The 19,106-nt window shown below is 46.1% G+C and overlaps 1 protein-coding gene and 1 long non-coding RNA gene across 8 annotated transcripts in view; one reads left to right on the top strand and one right to left on the bottom strand.

Annotated features, from left to right (window-relative positions):
* LOC106730316 overlaps window positions 1-19,106 on the top strand; it is a 482,615-nt gene that overhangs the window by 425,595 nt on the left and 37,914 nt on the right. The gene's annotated exons all lie outside the window — the stretch shown is intronic.
* ANOS1 (anosmin 1) overlaps window positions 9,529-19,106 on the bottom strand; it is a 170,402-nt gene continuing 160,824 nt past the window's right edge. The window contains 4 exon segments of the mRNA XM_032475311.1: window positions 9,529-13,399; window positions 14,512-14,656; window positions 15,680-15,900; window positions 16,967-17,138. Of these exon segments, the coding sequence (XP_032331202.1) occupies window positions 13,341-13,399; window positions 14,512-14,656; window positions 15,680-15,900; window positions 16,967-17,138 (597 nt within the window). The 3' untranslated portion in view covers window positions 9,529-13,340.

Below are 19,106 nucleotides of genomic sequence, written 5' to 3' on the forward strand. Positions count from 1 at the left end.
GGCCCGTCTGTACCTTTCCGGCCGCGCGGACAGAATTTGGCCTGGGCTTCAGTCTGGGACACTCTGGGAGCCTCTGGGAGATGCCAGGGGACAGGGTGATAGATGGTGCGGCCCGGAGAGGAGTGACAGCTCATCTGCACCCCTCGCCCCATGCCTGGAACCGAGTCCCACCCTGACATGTCAGAGGAAGAAAGTCTTCAAAGCGAATCTGATGCTAACGAGAGCACAGAAATGCTTTGCATCACTGGTCGTGCAGATTCTGGAGCATCTTTTAGCAACTGTTCCCTCTTGCGTGATCGCTCTGTGAACGGAGGACTGGTACATCCTTTCGTTACGAAATCTTAAACCATCTCACGGAGTTATTTTGGAAAAAATCGTAATTATCCTCATGTGGACAGAAAGTAATACTGGGTCTTCGCTTTACTGCTCAGTCATTAAATGTGTTTTAAGTTAAGGAAAATAATTACCTCATGATATTTATGTTTAATCTTTGATACAGTTTATCAAATAATCACTTACTTATATACAAATAATGTTTAAAACACATTGAAAAATATAGGGAAACATCTGCCCCTGTAAATGCATCTTCCCCTTGTGGACATAGAGTGCTCAGAAACGTGAGACCGGGCCAAAGGTACAGACCTCACCATTTGTACCATATTCCAAACCATGCGGAACTTTCCTTCTCATCAAACCTGCAAAAAGGAGCTGCTTTTTCTTTCTCTTAATACCTCTAGCCAGACTTCCAGATCTGCCATCTGACTGGCAAAGAGTTGCCAACCCCAGCGTGAATCTCTGCAGACGTAACTCGTGACTGTATAAATGCAGCGCTTTTATTCAGGTCGTCTACCACGTCCTCCAAAGTGTGTCCCCCGAAGTTTCCCACACTCACTCAGAACCGAAATGGAACGATGATTTTCTGTGTAAATAATAAAACAGTTACACACTCTCCCTTGCTATCTGGATAAGGCAGGGAGGAGAGAAAAAAGGAACAGATTTTGTAAAAGAACTTCAAGGCTATCCATATTCTGTAGTTTGCACACCAGTTGCCAAACGCAAGTCATACTGCGAGAGAGTTACATCTCGGGCATCTTGCAGGAGACTTCCGTTCTGTGCTGAGAGTGTGGACCACCCCGGAAGTCAGGGGTCTCTGGCTGGCTGCATGGTACAGTCAGTCGGAAGCTCTAAGGACATCCCACGGAACTGGTCGTGTGTAGCTCAAAAAACAAAACTGAAACAAAATGTACAGATACCCCCCTACATATCAAGCCACATCTATATGTACAAAGATATATTTAGTATCATACACATTTAGTATCCTAAAGTATTCACACACATCTATGTAATAGGTTATACATACATACATAGTATTTCACAAACACGTAATACATAGTGTTTCATGAACGTATATCAATTACACGAGCATACATAAACTCCTGTGTTTACTTATTTACAGACTAGATGGCACCTTTTGTAACCTGAGTTTGTGGAAGACAGGCTGGCAGGCAGGAGAGTTTGGTGGTTAGTGGCAAGGATGCTATGCTGACATTCGTGGCCTGGGTTTGCTTTCAGATTCTGGACATCGCTAGGCACCTGCTCTGGGCAGTTGACTTAAGCGATTTGTCTCGTACTTGTCAGCTTGAAGATGCTGCCAGCCCCGCGGGATGGTGGTAGAAATGAGTGAGTTCTTGCAGGTAGCACACTCACAAGTGCTTCACAGTGATTTAGCCTTCCAAATGTTAGCTGTGAGGTTAATTCTTTCAGCTGTTTCCCTAGTGAAATACAGAGAGGTGGGGGTGGGGGTGTTACAGTCGACCCAGCACGGTACCACACAGGTCCACCCGACGGAGAGATGAGGGCTGGTTTCCATTAGTCATCATGAACCGAACCGCATGGGATGGGCTGTTGTCTGAGATGAGGGGGGAGATACGTGGGGTGACAGGGTCAGCCACAGTCAGTTTGGGATCGCGCACATTCTGGGGCTGGAAGCATCCCGACTGCTCGGCGCTAACGGGCTGTCCTGGACTGCATTTAAATCACTATAAGCTGTCTCTCTGAACGCTTTTTCACAGCAGTCAGGAAAGAGACGTCATTTCTGCTAACACACACACACAAGAATGTCCACAAGTCTGTTTGACTAACCCCGTGTTTTATCAGTGTTTCCCACAGTAAATTCTCAGTTGCACCCAAAAGACTGAACGAGAGGCGTCTGTCTGTAGGACAGGCCACCCCCGTCCCCAGCTGGTATATTTGCCTGCGCACTCAGGTCTGCACAAGGTGGGGGGGGGGGGCGAAAGCTGCGGTCGCTCTGGCTCAGTCAGGATGTGATGCTTCCGCAGGACTTCTGCCTCTTCAGTTCTGCAAGCAGGATGTTCACAACATTTATCATCCAGAACCTCCTCACGGTCTGGAGGTTCTCAGCGTGGGCACGTATTAGCATTACGCAGGGACCCTTTAAACAGCCCTGATGTCCACCCTTCACTCCAGACCTAAAGGGGCCAGAAGATGGTAGTAAAGACTCCCCGGGGCTCTAACTGCAGCTAGTTTAGGAAGCATCCGAGCCAGGGTGAGGATCGCGCTAGTAACTGGAGCTGATTGTTCAAAATGCATCTTTAAGGGGTACGTCAGCCTGAAACGCGAATCTGTTTCCTACTTTGGACAGTGTCTAACTTTCTAAGCAGTAATGAATTTCCATCTCCCTTTTTTTCCCTCCGTAAAAGCCACTTCTACACCGTAAATATGCATCTGAATTCCTCTCAGTCTGTGCAATGGCTTTTCAAATCTGTGGGTTTTACTTAACACAGAAATTTAGTTTCACTGGACAAGACAGACTTCTCTAGAGAGACGTGTTAGGTCTGCACCTTTAGGAAAACAGTCCATTGCCTGAAATTCAAGACAGGATCAAAGGCATATTGAGTTGATCATTTCAATAGCATGGAACTTAAAATCAGCATAAAAAAATGGCATTCCATTGCAAACATATGAATACTTCCTGAAAATGAATTTCTTCAAGTAATTATCTTTTAGACAGTCTTTTGCTTAAAACACAGTGGCATGTAGACATGTAATAAAACCACATAGACCTAAACACACACGTGTGTGTGCGTGTGAATCCAGGGAAATCTGAATCAGCTCTGAGGACGGTGTCAGTGTCACTTTCCTGGTTGTGACGTTGTAGCTTTGGACATGTTACCAGTGGGGGGAACTGGATGGAGTTGTAGGGTAATAATCTATTACTCCTTTTTATTAATTGAAGTATAATTCACTTAAAATGTGTTCATTTCAGATGTGCAGCAAAGTGATTCAGTGAGACAGTAATAGATGCATGTGTTTTTAGATTCTTTTCCATTGTAGGTTAATACGAGATACCGTGTGCTCTACAGTAAATCCGTATTGTTTATCTGTTTTGTATGTAGTGGTGCATATCTGCTAATCCTGTAGTCCTAATTTGTCCCTCCCCCACTTTCTTTCCTCATTGGTAACCGTAGGTTTGTTTTGCCTGTAAGTCTGTTTCTGCTTTGTAAATAAGTTCATTTGTTTCTTTTTTTTAGACTCCACATAGAAGTGATATCATATGATATTTTTCTTTTTCTGTCAGACTTCACTTAGTGTGATCATCTCTAGATCTAAGTTGCTGCAGGTGACCACACTTCATTCTTTTTATGGCTGAGTAATATTCCGTTGTGTAAATACACCACATCTTCTTTATCCAGTCATCTGTCAGTGGACATTTACGTTGCTTCCACGTCTTGGCTACTGTAAATAGTGCTGCTAGGAACACTGGGGTACAGGTATCTTTTTGAATTAGAGTTTTCATCTTTTCCAGATATATGCCCAGGAGTGGGATTGCTGGATCATATTGTAAGTCTACTTTTAGTTTTTCAAGGAACCTCCATCCTGTTCTTCATAATGGCTGCACCAAACTACAGCCCCACCAACAGTGTAGGAGGGTTCCCTTTTCTCCACAGCCTCTCCAGCATTCATCATTTGTGGACTTTTGAATGACAGCCATTCTGACTGGTGTGAGGTGATATCTGCTTGTAGTTTTGAATTGCTTTTCTCTGATAATTAGTGTTACTGAGCATATCTTCTCATGTGCCTGTTGGCCATGTGCATGTCATCTTTGGAGAAATATCTTTAGGCCTTCTGCCCATTTTTACATAGGGTTGTTTTTTTTTTTTTTTTTTTTTGATATTGAACTGTGTGAGCCATTAGTATATTTTAGATATTAACCCCTTGTCAGTCCCATCATTTGCAAATACTTTCTCCCAGTCTGTAGATTGTGTTGTTTATGGTTTCTTTTGCTGTGCAAAAGCTTTTAAGATAGATTAAGCCCTATTTGTTTATGTTTGCATTTATTTTTTGTGCCTTGGGAGACTGATCTAAGAAAATGTTGCTATGATTTATGTCTGAGAATGCTTTGCCTATGTTCTCTTGTAGAAATTTTATGATGTCATGTCTTAAACTCAGAATGGCATAAAGACCTAATTTATTTGTGTGTATGGTGTGAGGGAGTGTTCTAACTTCACTGATTTACATGCAGCTGTCCAGCTTTCCCAGCACCACCTGCTGAAGAGACTGTCTCTTCTCCATTGTGCATTCCTGCCTCCTTTGTTGCAGATTAATTGGCCATGGGCATGTGGGTTTATTTCTGGGCTTTCTATTTGGTTCTATTTATTCATGTCTGTCTTTGTGCCAACACCATGGTGTTTTGATTACTGTAGCTCTGTAGTACTGTCTGAAGTCTGGGAGGGGGATCTTTCTGGAGCTTTGGTGTTAAAGAGATCTGTCAGTTTCCGGGTGGTTTTCCGTGAGAACAGTTGCACATGTAGATGTATTTTTGATGTGTTTGTGGGAAGCGGTAGGACCCCGCATCCTCCTGCTCCACCATCTTCATCCTCCTCCTCCCTTTATTATTTCTTAAAATTGCACATGGCTTCTTTAAGAAGATCAGCAGACCGTGAAACGAAATGCACATGGTGAGGCTGGACAGCAGGCTTCCTCAGCCCCTGGTTCTCCCTCAGGTCCACACGTCGCAGGCATCTTCCCAGCAAGTCTTCAGTGATCGCGTCCTGATGTCACAGGTCTCTCCCCACTTCCTCTCCTCCTTACTCTTTCTCTGCCCTATTCTCCGCATCTTATAAATGCCCTCTCAGTGCCTCTGCTTACTTTTCACACTTACCGTTTGTCTCTTTTTTTTTTTTTTTAACATTTTTTATTGATTTATAATCATTTTACAATGTGTCAAATTCCAGTGTAGAGCACAATTTTTCAGTTATACATGAACATATATATATTCATTTTCACATTTTTTTCTCTCTGAGCTACCATAAGATCTTGTATATATTTCCCTGTGCTATACAGTATAATCTTGTTTATCTATTCTGCGATTTTGAAATCTCAGTCTCTCTCCCCACCCTCAGCCCCCTTGGCGACCACAAGTTTGTGTTCTGTGTCTGTAAGTCTATTTTCTTTCTCTTTCTGGCTTACTTCATTTAGAATGACATTCTCCAGGAGCATCCATGTTGCTGCAAATGGCATTATGTTGTCGGTTTTTATGGCTGAGTACTATTCCATTGTATAAATATACCACCTCTTCTTTATCCAGTCATCTGTCGATGGACATTTAGGCTATTTCCATGTCTTGGCTCTTGTAAATAGTGCTCCTATGAACATTGGGGTGCAGGTGTCTTTTTGAAGTAGGGTTCCTTCTGGATATATGCCCAGGAGTGGGATTCCTGGGTCATATGGTAAGTCTATTCCTAGTCTTTTGAGGAATCTCCACACTGTTTTCCACAGTGGCTGCACCAAACTGCCTTCCCACCAGCAGTGTAGGAGGGTTCCCTTTTCTCCACAGCCTCTCCAGCATTTGTCATTTGTGGACTTTTGAATGATGGCCATTCTGACTGGTGTGAGGTGATACCTCATCGTAGTTTTGATTTGCATTTCTCTGATAATTAGTGATACTGAGCGTTTTCTCATGTGCCTACTGATCATTTGTATTTATTCCTTGGAGAATTGCTTGTTTAGGTCTTCTGCCCATTTTTGGATTGGGTTTGTTTGTTTTTTTCTTATTCAGTCGTATGCACTGCTTATATATTCTGGAGATCAGGCCTTTGTCAGTTTCATTTGCAAAAATTGTCTCCCATTCCGTAGGTTGTCTTTTTGTTTTACTTATGGTTTCCTTTGCTGTGCAGAAGCTTGTAAGTTTAATTAGGTCCCATTTATTTATTCTTGCTTTTATTTCTATTGCTTGAGTAGACTGTTCTAGGAGAACATTTTTGAGATGTATGTCAGATAATGTTTTGCCTGTGTTTTCCTCTAGGAGGTTTATTGTATCTTGTCTTATGTTTAAGTCTTTGATCCATTTTGAGTTTATTTTTGTGTATGGTGTTAGGGAGTGTTCTAGCTTCATTGATTTACATGCTGCTGTCCAGTTTTCCCAACACCGTTTGCTGAAGAGACTGTCTTTATTCCATTGTATATTCTTGCCTCCTTTGTTGAAGATTAGTTGACCAAAAGTTTGTGGGTTCATTACTGGGCTCTCTATTCTGTTCCATTGGTCTATATGTCTGTTTTTGTACCAATACCATGCTGTCTTGATGACTGTAGCTCTGTAGTATTGTCTGAAGTCTGGGAGAGTTATTCCTCCAGCCTCTTTCCTTTTCCTTCAGTAATGCTTTGGCAATTCTAGGTCTTTGATGGTTCCATATAAATTTTATTATGATTTGTTCTAGTTCTGTGAAATATGTCCTGGGTAATTGGATAGGGATTGCATTAAGTCTGTAGATTGCCTTGGGCAGTGTGACCATTTTAACAATATTGGTTCTTCCAATCCAAGAGCATGGGATAACTTTCCATTTTTTAAAGTCTTCTTTAATTTCCTTCATCAATGATTTATAGTTTTCTGTGTGTAATTCTTTCACCTCCTTGGTTAGATTTATTCCCAGATATTTTATTACTTTGGGTGCTATTTTCAAGGGGATTGTTCCTTTACTTTCTTTTTCTGTTGATTTATCGTTAGTGTAAAGAAATGCAACTGATTTTCGAAAGTTAATCTTGTAACCTGCTACCTTGCTGAATTCTTCGATGAGTTCTAGTAGTTTTTGTGTGGACCTTTTAGGGTTTTCTATATATAGTAACATGTCGTCAGCATATAGCAACACTTTTACCTCTTCTTTTCCAATTTGGATCCCTTTTATTTCTTTCTCTTGCCTGACTGCTGTGGCTAGGACTTCCAGGACTATGTTGAATAGGAGTGGTGAGAGTGGGCATCCTTGTCTTTTCCCAGATTTTAGTGGGAAGTTTTTGAGTTTTTCACCATTGAGTACTATGCTGGCTGTAGGTTTGTCATACATAGCTTTTATTATGTTGAGATGTGTTCCCTCTATACCCACTTTGGTGAGAGTTTTTATCATAAATGGGTGTTGAATTTTATCAGATGCTTTTTCTGCATCTATTGAGATGATCATGTGGTTTCTGTCCTTTCTCTTGTTGATGTGATGTATTACATTGATTAATTTGCATATGTTGAACCACCCTTGTGTCCCTGGGATGAACCCCACTTGGTCATGATTTATAATCTTTTTTATGTGTTGTTGGATTCTATTTGCTAATATTTTGGTGAGGACTTTGGTGTCTATGTTCATCAGTGATATTGGCGTATAATTCTCTTTTTTGGTAGTGTCTTTGTCTGGTTTTGGTATCAGGGTGATGGTGGCTTCATAGAATGAGTTTGGGAGTATTCCCTGCTTTTCAGTCGTCTGGAAGAGTTTGAGAAGGACTGGTATGAGTTCTTCTTTGTATGTTTGGTAGAATTCCCCGGTGAAGCCACCGTTGATGTCTTAATTGTAAATGTTGTCATTCTTAGTCTTTGCCTTGCCAAGTTCCTCCTACTTTGTTGTCCGTAGATCAGAGCCTTTCACTCTTAGAGACCCTAGATGAGCTGTTCACTTTCCTCATCTTATTGTAAAATACGTTCCGTGACCCCCAGGGATTGATGACAGAAAGTACTGGTGCAAATGTAATTAATTCCTATTAGTTGCAGTAAATTATTTAGGGATAACCCCCCAGTTATCTGACATTTTTAGACACACACACACACACTCTCTCTCTCTCTTTGGAATTTCGCAGCACCTCTGCATAGCTATTTACAACCCTCACAGTATCCGTGGAGAGGGAAAGTCTTTGCACTGGGGGTCAGAGGCAGAGAAAGGACAGGCACCGTCCATGTTCATGGCACAAGAGGGCCCCTATCCTTTCTCTTTTTAAAATTCTGTCAGTCACAGCTCCGTCTCTGCATGTGACAGTTCCCTTCAGTGGCTGGTGTATAGAAATGTCCTCCAATTAGAGCAAAGTCATGTTCTCAGGACACATCTGTGTGAAAACATGTCCCCAAGAGAAACAATGTTAAAAATACTCATTGGGTCTGAGTCTCTGCTGTGGCATCCCACCTGCCCAGCAGCCCCCTGGACCTTACAGTGTAGCCCGAGGGGAAAGCATGTGGCGGAAGTCGAGTTTTTCTTGTAGCCCTCCAGCCTGACCTCTGGCGGGGGACCCACCGTTGCCCTGCTCTTTGCAGGAGAAGGTGCAAGACTGGAGGGTGGAGGGCCCGCAGGTGGGCCGCAGGCCGTGCAGTTGTGGGGAGCAGCCGGGGACATGGGAGCGTCCGGGGCGGGGGTCATTCAGGCTGACGCCTCTGTGGTGACGGGGCTCAGGCAGCAGGGCGGCCTCGGTAGCCGTGCTCAGGAGCGCCGTGCTCAGGAGGGTAAGGGTCAAAGCCAGGGCAGGACCAGGAGGGCTCCCCCTACGTCGTCGTCGTCACCTCTGCTTACTCTTCATTTGAAAATCAGAGGGATCATTTACCCCGCAGACAAAGCCAGGGCTCTCCCGCCATTCCTAGTCAGGGTCCCGCCCACAGGACGGGACCAGGCCCACGGCAGAACCTAAGGGCATTTCTAATGAATAGATGTATACGTAAATAAATAGGCGAATTTATGCAGAAATAAGCCAGGTTTTCTAGGTAACACTTTACCCCTCATGTTCACGGGCCAGCATTCTTCTGATTCACCCAAGGAGATGCCCTGGGTGCACCGTGTGTCAGCCCGGGGGACACAGTAACCTCTCCCACCTCCTCTTGGACACAGGAGCCTCCAATGGCCTGAAAACACAGGAATGTGGGCGAAAGCTTACTAGCCCGACCCATACCTTCCATTTTACGGCTCTATTCTGGGGGGGATGGTGATTTAAAATCAGACTGTTGGTAGCAGATGCCACCAAAACCATCAGTAGTGGTTTTAAATGCGATGAAAGAATTCTGAAGCGTTGACTGTCGAACCATAAATAATTCCGTCAGGAGGAAGTTCTGACTGGTGCTGAGCTGCCCTCAGCTTCCATTCAGACAGACAGGGGGAGTGAGCTTGTTAAGTCTCCCTGAGATCACAGGGAACTGTTAATTTTCCTTTTTAGATGGAAAAAAAAATGGGTGTGTATGTTTTTTTCAGGCAGAAAAGGAATCTAGTCCCCTGGGCAGGTTTAAAGATCCTTTATTAGGGAATCAGTATGTACAAACTCTAACATGAAGACAGTAAGTCACGGAATATCTACTTACAATAGATAAGTGTCTATTTACAATACTTTTTTGTTTTTTACAAACTTTTTTACAAGATTACTTCTCTCTAAACATGACAGACACACACACAGAAATCAATCTTTTTTTATTACATACATAAATAAATATTGACTTTAAGCGACCACTCTAAAGGACGTGTCTATAAGCCGTCTGGATGAGAAGGGAGCCGTTCAGTCATCTGCACACTACAATATAATTAAGTAAACAAGAAGTAATGACAGCTCTGCGTACAGACCTGTGGTCATTACTCTGTGAGCTGTGTAACTTGGTAAAACATTCAGAACACGGTGAGTCCATGCAAAACCACAGAGCAGAGTCGCCTTCTTTACGCGTTTATTTGTATTTTAAGTGAATTTTAAAGTACATGCAACAGGTACTTAGCCTCTGTGTTCTGGTGACAATGTGAACGTTCGCATAACAAGATTTAGAGAGATTTGCAGTCCCGGGAATGAGGACACTTGCCTCCACGGCACACACCGCCGCCGCCGTAGGAAGGGCACTAAGTGAACGCGCTGTTACCACAGGTGACGGGGATGCAGCCGTAGGACAGAACTCCCGTGCGTCCTTGTGAGGCAGACACGAGCCCCAAGCTCAGCCTTCTCGTCAGCTTTTTCAGTGGAGATAAAAGGTACACGTAGGGCTTTAAGTCACGTGTGATAACCTCCCAGCTGTCGCTTCTCCTGCGGTTTACTCGGTTCCCCACCCAGGGCAGATTCTCATCCTTCAGTAACGATTCGCCACCAGGGGCACCCTCATCCCCCGGATGGTGGGCGATGTCTGGGACCTGGTGCTGGTTACACCTGGGGGGGGGGGGCACTCCTGGCATCACCATCCTGCAGTGCCCAGGATGTCCCACCACAGAGGACCACGCAGCCCCAGATCTCAGCAGTGCCGAGGGCAGAAAGCCGGCTCTGTGGTGGGTTATAGGTTCTTTCAGGTTTCTGGGGCAGAGAGGTATTTTTAAACTTTGAATTTTGTTTAACAAGCATTTAAAACATTACCTGTCATCAACCTTACTGTCTTTAATATGTCATACTAAACCAGCGGCTGCTGTGAAGGGACACGCATTTGTTTATGGCCCCACAGAGTCCACTTAGAACACAGGGCAGCGCAGATCAGCCCACCGCTGAGGACGGATGCTCTCAAAAAACAGAACACGAAGCCGCGATGTAAACTGAGTGAGCCCCTGTGTTGGGTGACTGCATATTTCTCATGAGCTCAGTTTTTTAGAGAGTAACTACTATCACTTTGTATTTTTTTTATGAGAGAAATGCATCTAATTTCAGTAAAACATATCAGAGAATCAGCCACTAAAACTATGTTTTAAATAAAAAACAGACTTTCAGCTTTTTATTAGGGCAGTCACATTTGAAAAATTCAGAAGGTTGTCATTCTGTCTTTGCTCATTTGCATATTATTGAAGATGACTGAAATTTACAAAAGAACCATTTTTTATTGCCTAATTTATAGCATTTTTCTTCCAATAAGACTAATGAAATTTAAATTACTGAACATTATAGAAAAATTAAATGCTCATAAGAGCTGCTTTAGATTTTTCAAGGAAGGTGTAAGCTTTAGAACCTTTATCTGAACTAAAAATATATTCACTCAATGTCTATTAAAAAGAAACATCGTTAAATGTTATAAAAGTAAACTTACTTAATAATTTAATCATATTTTGTATCTGTGCATATATGCCTGCATTTTAAACTATACAACAGTACAAAGATTTGCTGGCACAAATACCTGGATTTGTTCAGGGCAAATTAAGGTAGAAGAGACACTCGTGGCCAATAATTTGAAGTCTCCATTTTTGAAATTTTAAGAATTTGAAATTCAGGTGCTGGCAGTGGCAGTGGAATAAATGGTAGTTTCAGAGAAGATCTGTTTGCTCAAGCTCAGGGGTGTTTCAAATGAAGGCCGCATTTCCTGTTCTCTCCACTCAAAATATGTAACTTGTGGAACCAGGGGGTTTCCCTGACCACGGTAGGAAGGCTGTGTTCCTGAATGGTAGGCATCCTGAATGTAGCAATAGAAATAGGTGCTCTGCGTCTTCTGTGGCCTCTGCTTTTAGACAGAGCGTGAAGCCTCACACAGCAAACTTCTGTCTCCTCTTCCACCTGCCAGGAGTGGTCAGGGCACCTGCTGGCTCTAAGGAGCCCCGACAAAATGACCGGCACCAAGTCCCGCCGTGAAAACCCAAGGAAACCGATCCTGAAAATGTCCTTGTTTGACTTGACCTGTGTAGAGCATGACACGAGGGAGCCTTCCCATTAAACTGTTTGATTCTGATAAGTTGTTCTTTCCTCATAGAACCAATATCGGTGGGGAAAATAGATTGTCCTCATGATCTTTAGAAGAACCGTATCTTTATCCAGCTTGGTGAGCTGTGAAAACAGTTCCTTAAGTGATTTCTACTTCAGGCATATGTGTGTGTGAGTTTGTGTGTATGTTTACAGGTACATATATGCATGTACACACACGTGCATATACAGACTCACATACACATACACCTATTTCAAAATGTATATATGGGTATTTCCTGGAGGAAAAAACTGTATTAAACTAAACATTTCTGGGTTTAGGGCTGCCCCAGTGTATCTTGCAATGCTATATATTGACAACATGTTTTGACTAGAGTTTATGCTATGAAGGGAAGGTTTAGAGCCTGGGAACATTTTTCAAATAAGATATAATAGATTTCAAAGAGTAAAGAAAGGTTAATCAAAGGTAAGTAGCTGTCCTTCTGTACCCATCAAGGCCCCTCTGCCTTTCTTTACTGCACGGAGATTTTAATTTCTACCAAACCAATAGCTTGCTTTGAGAAAAAGCAGGTCTCAGTAAAGATCAGAAAATATGCCATAGTTGGGATTCTTTCCTTTCAAGCAAGAGGTTTTGTCAAGTTTTCGATCCATGAAAGTGACAAAGTACACCAGCAGCTGATTTCCACACTAAGGGAAAAATAAATAATGTATCAGGGAAATCTCTCGTACTGTAGGATGAAATATTTAAATGTATCCCCAGAAAAGCATTTTAATTTCTCCAAGGCAGAGCCTGGGTAGCAGCATAAAGCACTGACTGACGCCCTCCTGTTGTGGATGTGTTCTGCTCATCCTCGTTTTCAGAACTCTTACTTGCCTTCGTACAAAATGGAGCTTTGGTGCTTGAAGCGGGTGCTCGTTAAGTTCTAATTAATTGGTACATGACAGGTCACAAATTTTCCGTTAAAAAAAAATCACACGTGATAAAAAGCATCTTAAGAAATATCTGAATAAGTCGGCCCTAAAACTGTCTAAGCTTAGTGGGGTTTTCCAGTCAAATCAGTGACTTAACTTCAGAACGTTCGCTGGTACCTTTCTGCTTCACACGCGTATACCTCGGACGTGCGGAAACTGTGCGCTGCGCAGGAGTGTTTTGAGAAGCCGCGGCTCCCAGGTCAGGGACGTGTCAGACCTGCAGGGCTGCACTGGGGTTGGCCAGGCCACACTGGGAGGCAGGATTAGGCCTGGTCTCCCCACCCCCGGGGGCTCGCTGGGTGTCCGTCGCTGGTTTCCAGGTGCGTCCAGGGCCGGCGGAAGGAGGGGGCACCGCGGGTAGACGGGAGCATGAGGCCCCTGGAAGCACCTCCCGCTCCCGCCGGGAGGCGGGCTAGTCCTGGACGTCCCGCTAGCGTGCAGGTCCGCGCGGTTCAGACTCCCCGTGGAGCAGCTCAGTATCTTCCTGGAGAAGGCCTGTAATGCTGGGGATGACGGTGCTTAAGGTGGGGCCCTAGAAAGTGACGGGACAGCGGTGTCACAATGCTGAGCAAACAGCAGGAGGCATCAGACACGGGCTCGCCGCCTGCGTCCACGTCCGTCCGGTCCTTCCCGTGCTGACTCTGAACTTGCGCGCGTTCCTTCCTTCCGCCTCTCCTCTTCCCCTCCCCGTCTCGTCTGTTCCCTCCCCCAAATCATAAAACCACAAGAGAAAGGCGGCAAGCTCCTTTAAGTTTACAGTTACGTAAGCAAACCAAAACCCTCTGTAGTTCCTCAGAAAGTTTAAAAATTAGCATATACTTCTATTACCCAGAATTTCAGTGGGGGAACATCGGGACAGCATTCAGCCAGCCCTTACAAACAAGGGGCCACGAATCTCTCCCTCCGTGGTTTTATGTGTCCTTAAATTGTAAGTGTAAAAAGCCACGGGGGCAAATGTGAGCCATCAACAGAAGTAAAACTAGGGTGACGTCTCAATTTTATTAACACACAGCCCTTTGCCATGGCTTTTTTTAAAGTTTTAAGCTGGGGAAAAAATTAACAAAGTACATAATTTGAAAACCAACAAGAGGCTCACTGTTTTGAAAAGAATAGGTGACAGCTCTTTGTAATCTAGTTGATTTAGCAGTAAGTCAAGTAGAGTGATTTGGGTCAGAGTCTTAATTTAGATGACTACTCAGATACCTGTAGAAAGAACATAAGCTCCTTAGCAAAAATATGACTTCCTATATTGTCCTATTTGAAAATCCTAATTTAAAAGAAAAATGAAGATTACTATGAGAGTGTAGGTTTTTCTGCCCCCATCTGTATTTATGATTAAAAGACAAGGAAGAGAATGCATTATGTGGGAAAAAACGGAAGTGTGGAAAGGAAGTAGAGGGAGGAGAGGGCAGGGCACCAGGAACAACTCAGGCTCCCAGGGAGGTGTAATAACCTCCCGGAAGTAGGCCCACGTGGGAGAGAGGAGCTCAGACACAGAGAGTGCTCTCTTCGTAGGAACCTGCACTGACGTATCTATTCTGGCTTTTCACCAGGAATGTCCAGGTGCAGGGGGCGGGGCTAGAGCGGGGTGAGGGTGGAGCCAGAGTGGGGGCGGGGCCGGGGCGGGGTCAGGGCGGTACTCACGGTGCGCAGCCGCTGGAGGCGGGAGGTCCGGGGTGCGGAAGGTCTTGATGGTGGCGGGTCCCTCCCCGCCCGCGGTCAGCACCTGCACCTCCAGGCGGTAGAGGGTGGCCGGCCTCAGGTTGGGGACTGTCAGGACGTAATGATCCTGGGGGCGGGGCAGAAGGGGAGACCCTCATCAGGGACCTTTGGAAAACCCCACACACAAGGGCCTCTTGTTCCGTGACCCTCTCCCTCTGTCCCGTCAGCGCAGGACGGGTTGCTTTTTCCGCCGCTGCATAATTGGGGGAATGTGTGTCCCGTGGGCCAGGATCCTGCCCGGCTGTGTCAGCACCCAGCGCCCGGCAGCAAAGGCCCTGGGCAGAGTTAAAGCATGCCAAGAGGCCGGTTCTCAGGGCTCACCCTGCAGACTGCATTTTTTATTCCTCAGCGTAAGACTTTCCCAGGGTTTCAAGTTTTCCTCTGCACATCTTGTGATGTGAATTGTTGATCATCCAAATCTCAGTGAACGAGCCAACTGCGTTCCTTAAAATACAATATCTGTCAATGCTCCTAGCTGAAAATGTTTATTTTTAGGCCAACACATTTTTCTCAAAATTGAATAAAACCTAATACCCATACATAGAATAATTACTTTCTAATTCCATGGAATTTTTTCCTTTTTGGAGCAGGAGTTGCACATTCTAAGGGCATTTTTAGAGAGGGTAAAAGCCCACACGTGTTTGTTTTTTTTTCCCCCCCAAGCCAAGGAATTAAGTGGCCTGGAAGACAGGCCAACTCATTATGGGCTTTGGCCCAGTTTGAAGGGGAAAGGAAGAGAAAGAACAAGCTTCTTTGAGCTGTTTTCCCCCAATATAACGCTTCAAACAGGACACGTCCACGTGGACCTGAGGGACACGGGGTTAACAAAGATGGAAGAAAACGGTTAAATCACTTGCAGACCACAGAGACAGGATGAGTCTGTTGACGAGCTGGCTGTGATAATGAGAACTGACCTAGACGATGGTTTGTAACACTTGTTAATACTCGCAAAACCACAGTCGGAAGACAGGGTACACCGGACACTCAGTCACGTGGCCCTCGCTCCCGTGACAGAAACAGCCGCCTCTGACCCTGAGGAACCCCGAGGACGGTCCCAGTGGCGGGACCCCTGAGGGGCCAGGGCACCCACCGAAGGCAGGATCTGGGACTGCGAGATGATGCTGTTGGGGAGGCTGTTCTGTCTGCTCTCAGTCGTGACCTCGGCCCACGTCACTTGGAAGCCAGTCCTGGGCTGGAGGAGGTGGGCCTTGGCCATTGTCCAGGAGAAGTGCCCTGTGATGTTCACGTCATGGACCACGAAGGAGGCAGACAGGTTCTCGGGCTTGGCGGGACCCCTGGAATGAACGTGACCTGCACCAGCAGGAAGAGGGAAAAACCAGGGTTAGGACCGAACAGCGATGGGACACGGCCGTGTCACTGGCCTCCTGCGGATTTCTGGCAGCCACTCTCGGGGGCTAGGGTGGAGGCCATGCATCCTCCGTCGTGAGCTCGGGGTCAGATGGGCCCCTCTGCGACCGAGAGGGTAAGGGGTAGAGCAGGAGCCTCGACCGGCGCCTTTGTGCTAAGTCCTTCCAGGCCAGAGTTCTGCTTTGGAGATGGAAGGAGGAGAAGGAATTTTGCGATCTGGCAGGACTGGGCCCTTTCTTACAGCACAGGGGTGACTGCAGTGAGAAGGGTCAATATGAAAGGTGCCACAGGTTTCTAGGATTCTGGGGACTGCATTTGAGATAGTTGTCCCAATGTAGGAAAGGAGCTTTGGAAGATCCAGACAGGGTAGGGCATGGGGTGATGTTGGAACGTCTGAAGATAACTCCCCTGGTAAGGATAAAAATGACATAATTTACGTGAAATGTGCACAAGCAGTAGACACATTTGGCTTCATTTCTAGATAGTAGTGCCAGGGAAGGACGTCTTTCCAGTGCTGCTGGAATCATGAAGTGATGCCTGCCTTCACACAACACTACCTGTCACCTCGGCTACCGCCCTGCAGCTTAGAAAGCGGGGTGCCTTTGTTTTGTAAGTAAGTACATAAAAAACAAACTTTTGGTTACCAGAGGGGAAGGGGTAGGGGAGGGATAAGTTAGGAGTTTGGGGTTAGCAGATGCTACCTACTATATATAAAATAGACAAACAACAAGGTCCTACTGTACAGCACAGGGACCTATACTCAGTATGTAATATAATAGGTAATAACCTATAATAAGAAAGAATAGGAAAAGAAATACACGTGTAACTCAGTCACTGTGCTGTACACCAAGAACTAACCCAACACTGTAAACCAACTATACTTCAATTTAAAATGTTTAAAAACAGGGGGTGGTACTTTTAGTTTTGAGGGTCTTGTGAAAGGAGGTTTGGGAACAAGGTCAGTGGCCAGCATCACAGACGCCCTCCTGGGGGCTGGGGGGAAACGGACCTGCTTCTCCGGGGCAGCTCACGTGCTTGTGGTTTTTCGCCTTGAGAGCGGAGCACGGCGGAGTCGTAAAGAAAGCGGTTTCCGCCTTCAAGCGGCCCTTCGGCCGCGCTGGTTGGACGGTCACCTTGTATTTGCAGGAAAATGACAGATCTTGGAGAATCATGTAATTTTCCTGGAGCAAGAGAGAGGGAGAATACGCTGGCACGAACTCTCATGGGAGGAAATCGTATTCCAACAAGGTGGCTTTCCTGCTACGGACTGTGCAGCCTGGCTTCTGTAGAAAGCGCAGGGGAGGCGGTGGCCCTGCCTGGATGAGTTACAGCTGCCACACGCTCCCACGGGGTGGGACACAGCCTCCCCAGACGAACAGGGCCGTGGTGATGCCACATCCGAGCAGCCGTCACACCAGTGTTCGGGAGTTGGCAGCAGCGGGGGCGGTGGTGTAAAACTGGAAATACAAACCTAGCTTTTTCTAATATAAAAAAGCGAACGTGGTGGGGAGGGTCTAGCTCAGTGATAGAGTGTGTGCTTAGTATGCACAGGGTCCTGGGTTCAATCCTCGGTGCGCCATTAGAAAAAAACAAGAACGCTAACTCAGGCTCCTCTGAGACACAGGCTCAGGTCTACGCTTTTCCTTAAGAAAATGAAGATGCTCTTCAGCAGTGTGTGTGTTTCCTCCCCTTCTTGGAGCGCGGCGATTGCTTCCCGCCGGAACAGTGATTAAACAGGATTACGAAAGCCAGACTCAACCTCGGAGGAGTAGGAGGCTCAGGATGTAACGTTACACTAACAGGGAAAGGCGACGTTTAGACTCGGAACAAGCTCGTAACGAGGTTTCTCCCTCGGGGCCTGCTGGGTTCCGCGTCTCCGCTGCGGCGTAAGTTACCAGGGCTCCGCGGACACGTGCGAAAGCTGCAGGCGGAACGTGTCTGGGACCCTTGGGGAGAAGGTTGGGGTCCCTGCCAGACAGCACCGTGGGTGAGGGGAGAGCGTGAGAGCAGAGTGAAAACAGAAGGGGGGCCACGTCCTTCCCTGAGCGCTAGAGGCGGGGGCGGGGGCGGGGGCGGGGGGCACACACGGCCGGGCAGCACTCGCGCCAAGTGACCCGGACGCAGCCCCAGCCTCTTTCCTTCAGCACTTCGTACGGGAATACACTGGGAGCCAGAGGGAGCCTCTCAGGACCCGCCTCGCAGGGATCTCAGGGGCCCTCGCGCCGCGGACGCGCCATCGCCTGAATTACGTGGGTCTAAGCGCCGTTTAAAAATGGAAACAGGCAAGTTCCGAGCCCTGAGCTGGGCGCTCTTTGCGGATTCTGACTCTTATTTCTACCTGACACGTTAGGTACACTCAGTAAATGATGATTGTCATCTTCGAGCTCCTGAAGATAAGCCCGGGGTTGGCCAGCCCGGTGACAATAAGCCGGCTTCCTCACGGTTCCCCGGCCGCGCCGTCTGCCCGCAGAATGGTTACTGAGCCCTGCCGCCACTGCTTATTCCTTGCTCGGCTTTTCAAGGGGGTTTCCCTTCTTAAAAGGGTTTCTTTTCCTTCGATCTTTTTTAACCAAAGGGCACAAAGTCTGGGAAGAGCTTAAGGATTTAAGGAGTTAAGTCTGGTGACCACAAGTGGGGACAAGTCAAACCCAGCACTAGGCTGTGTGTTTCTGCAAACCTGGGGATCTGTTTTATCTGCCTGCTTAGGTGATGAGATACGATTCTAAAAACACTGTACTGGGTGCTTTAGAAAATGTACAGAAGGTAAACTGCCTTGTTAAATATCACACGTCAATATTTTGTACCCTGGGGACCATGTCTTTAGACAGTTTCTACTGTGTGATCTATTACACAGGCATTGCTGTCACGGACAGCGGGTACGCCCTCTGAAACATTTTGTTGGTTGATTCTGCGCCATGACTTCTGCATTACCCCAAAATACTTGGAATAATGTCTTGAGTCATCCTGACAGTTACTGGCCCCAAGGATTTTAATAGACCTTAAAGTCGGTGTGTGGTGTACAGGACAGGCCATATATTTCCCTACCTGGATGAGCGGGCGGGAGTCAGGGACGTAACAAAGCAAGACGCTCAGTGACTGTTGTACAGAAATTCACTGAGGAAATGAGACATTAGGCCTAGTGCCAGGTC

The sequence above is a fragment of the Camelus ferus genome, chromosome X (assembly GCF_009834535.1).
Source record: "Camelus ferus isolate YT-003-E chromosome X, BCGSAC_Cfer_1.0, whole genome shotgun sequence".
Lineage (NCBI taxonomy): Eukaryota > Metazoa > Chordata > Mammalia > Artiodactyla > Camelidae > Camelus > Camelus ferus.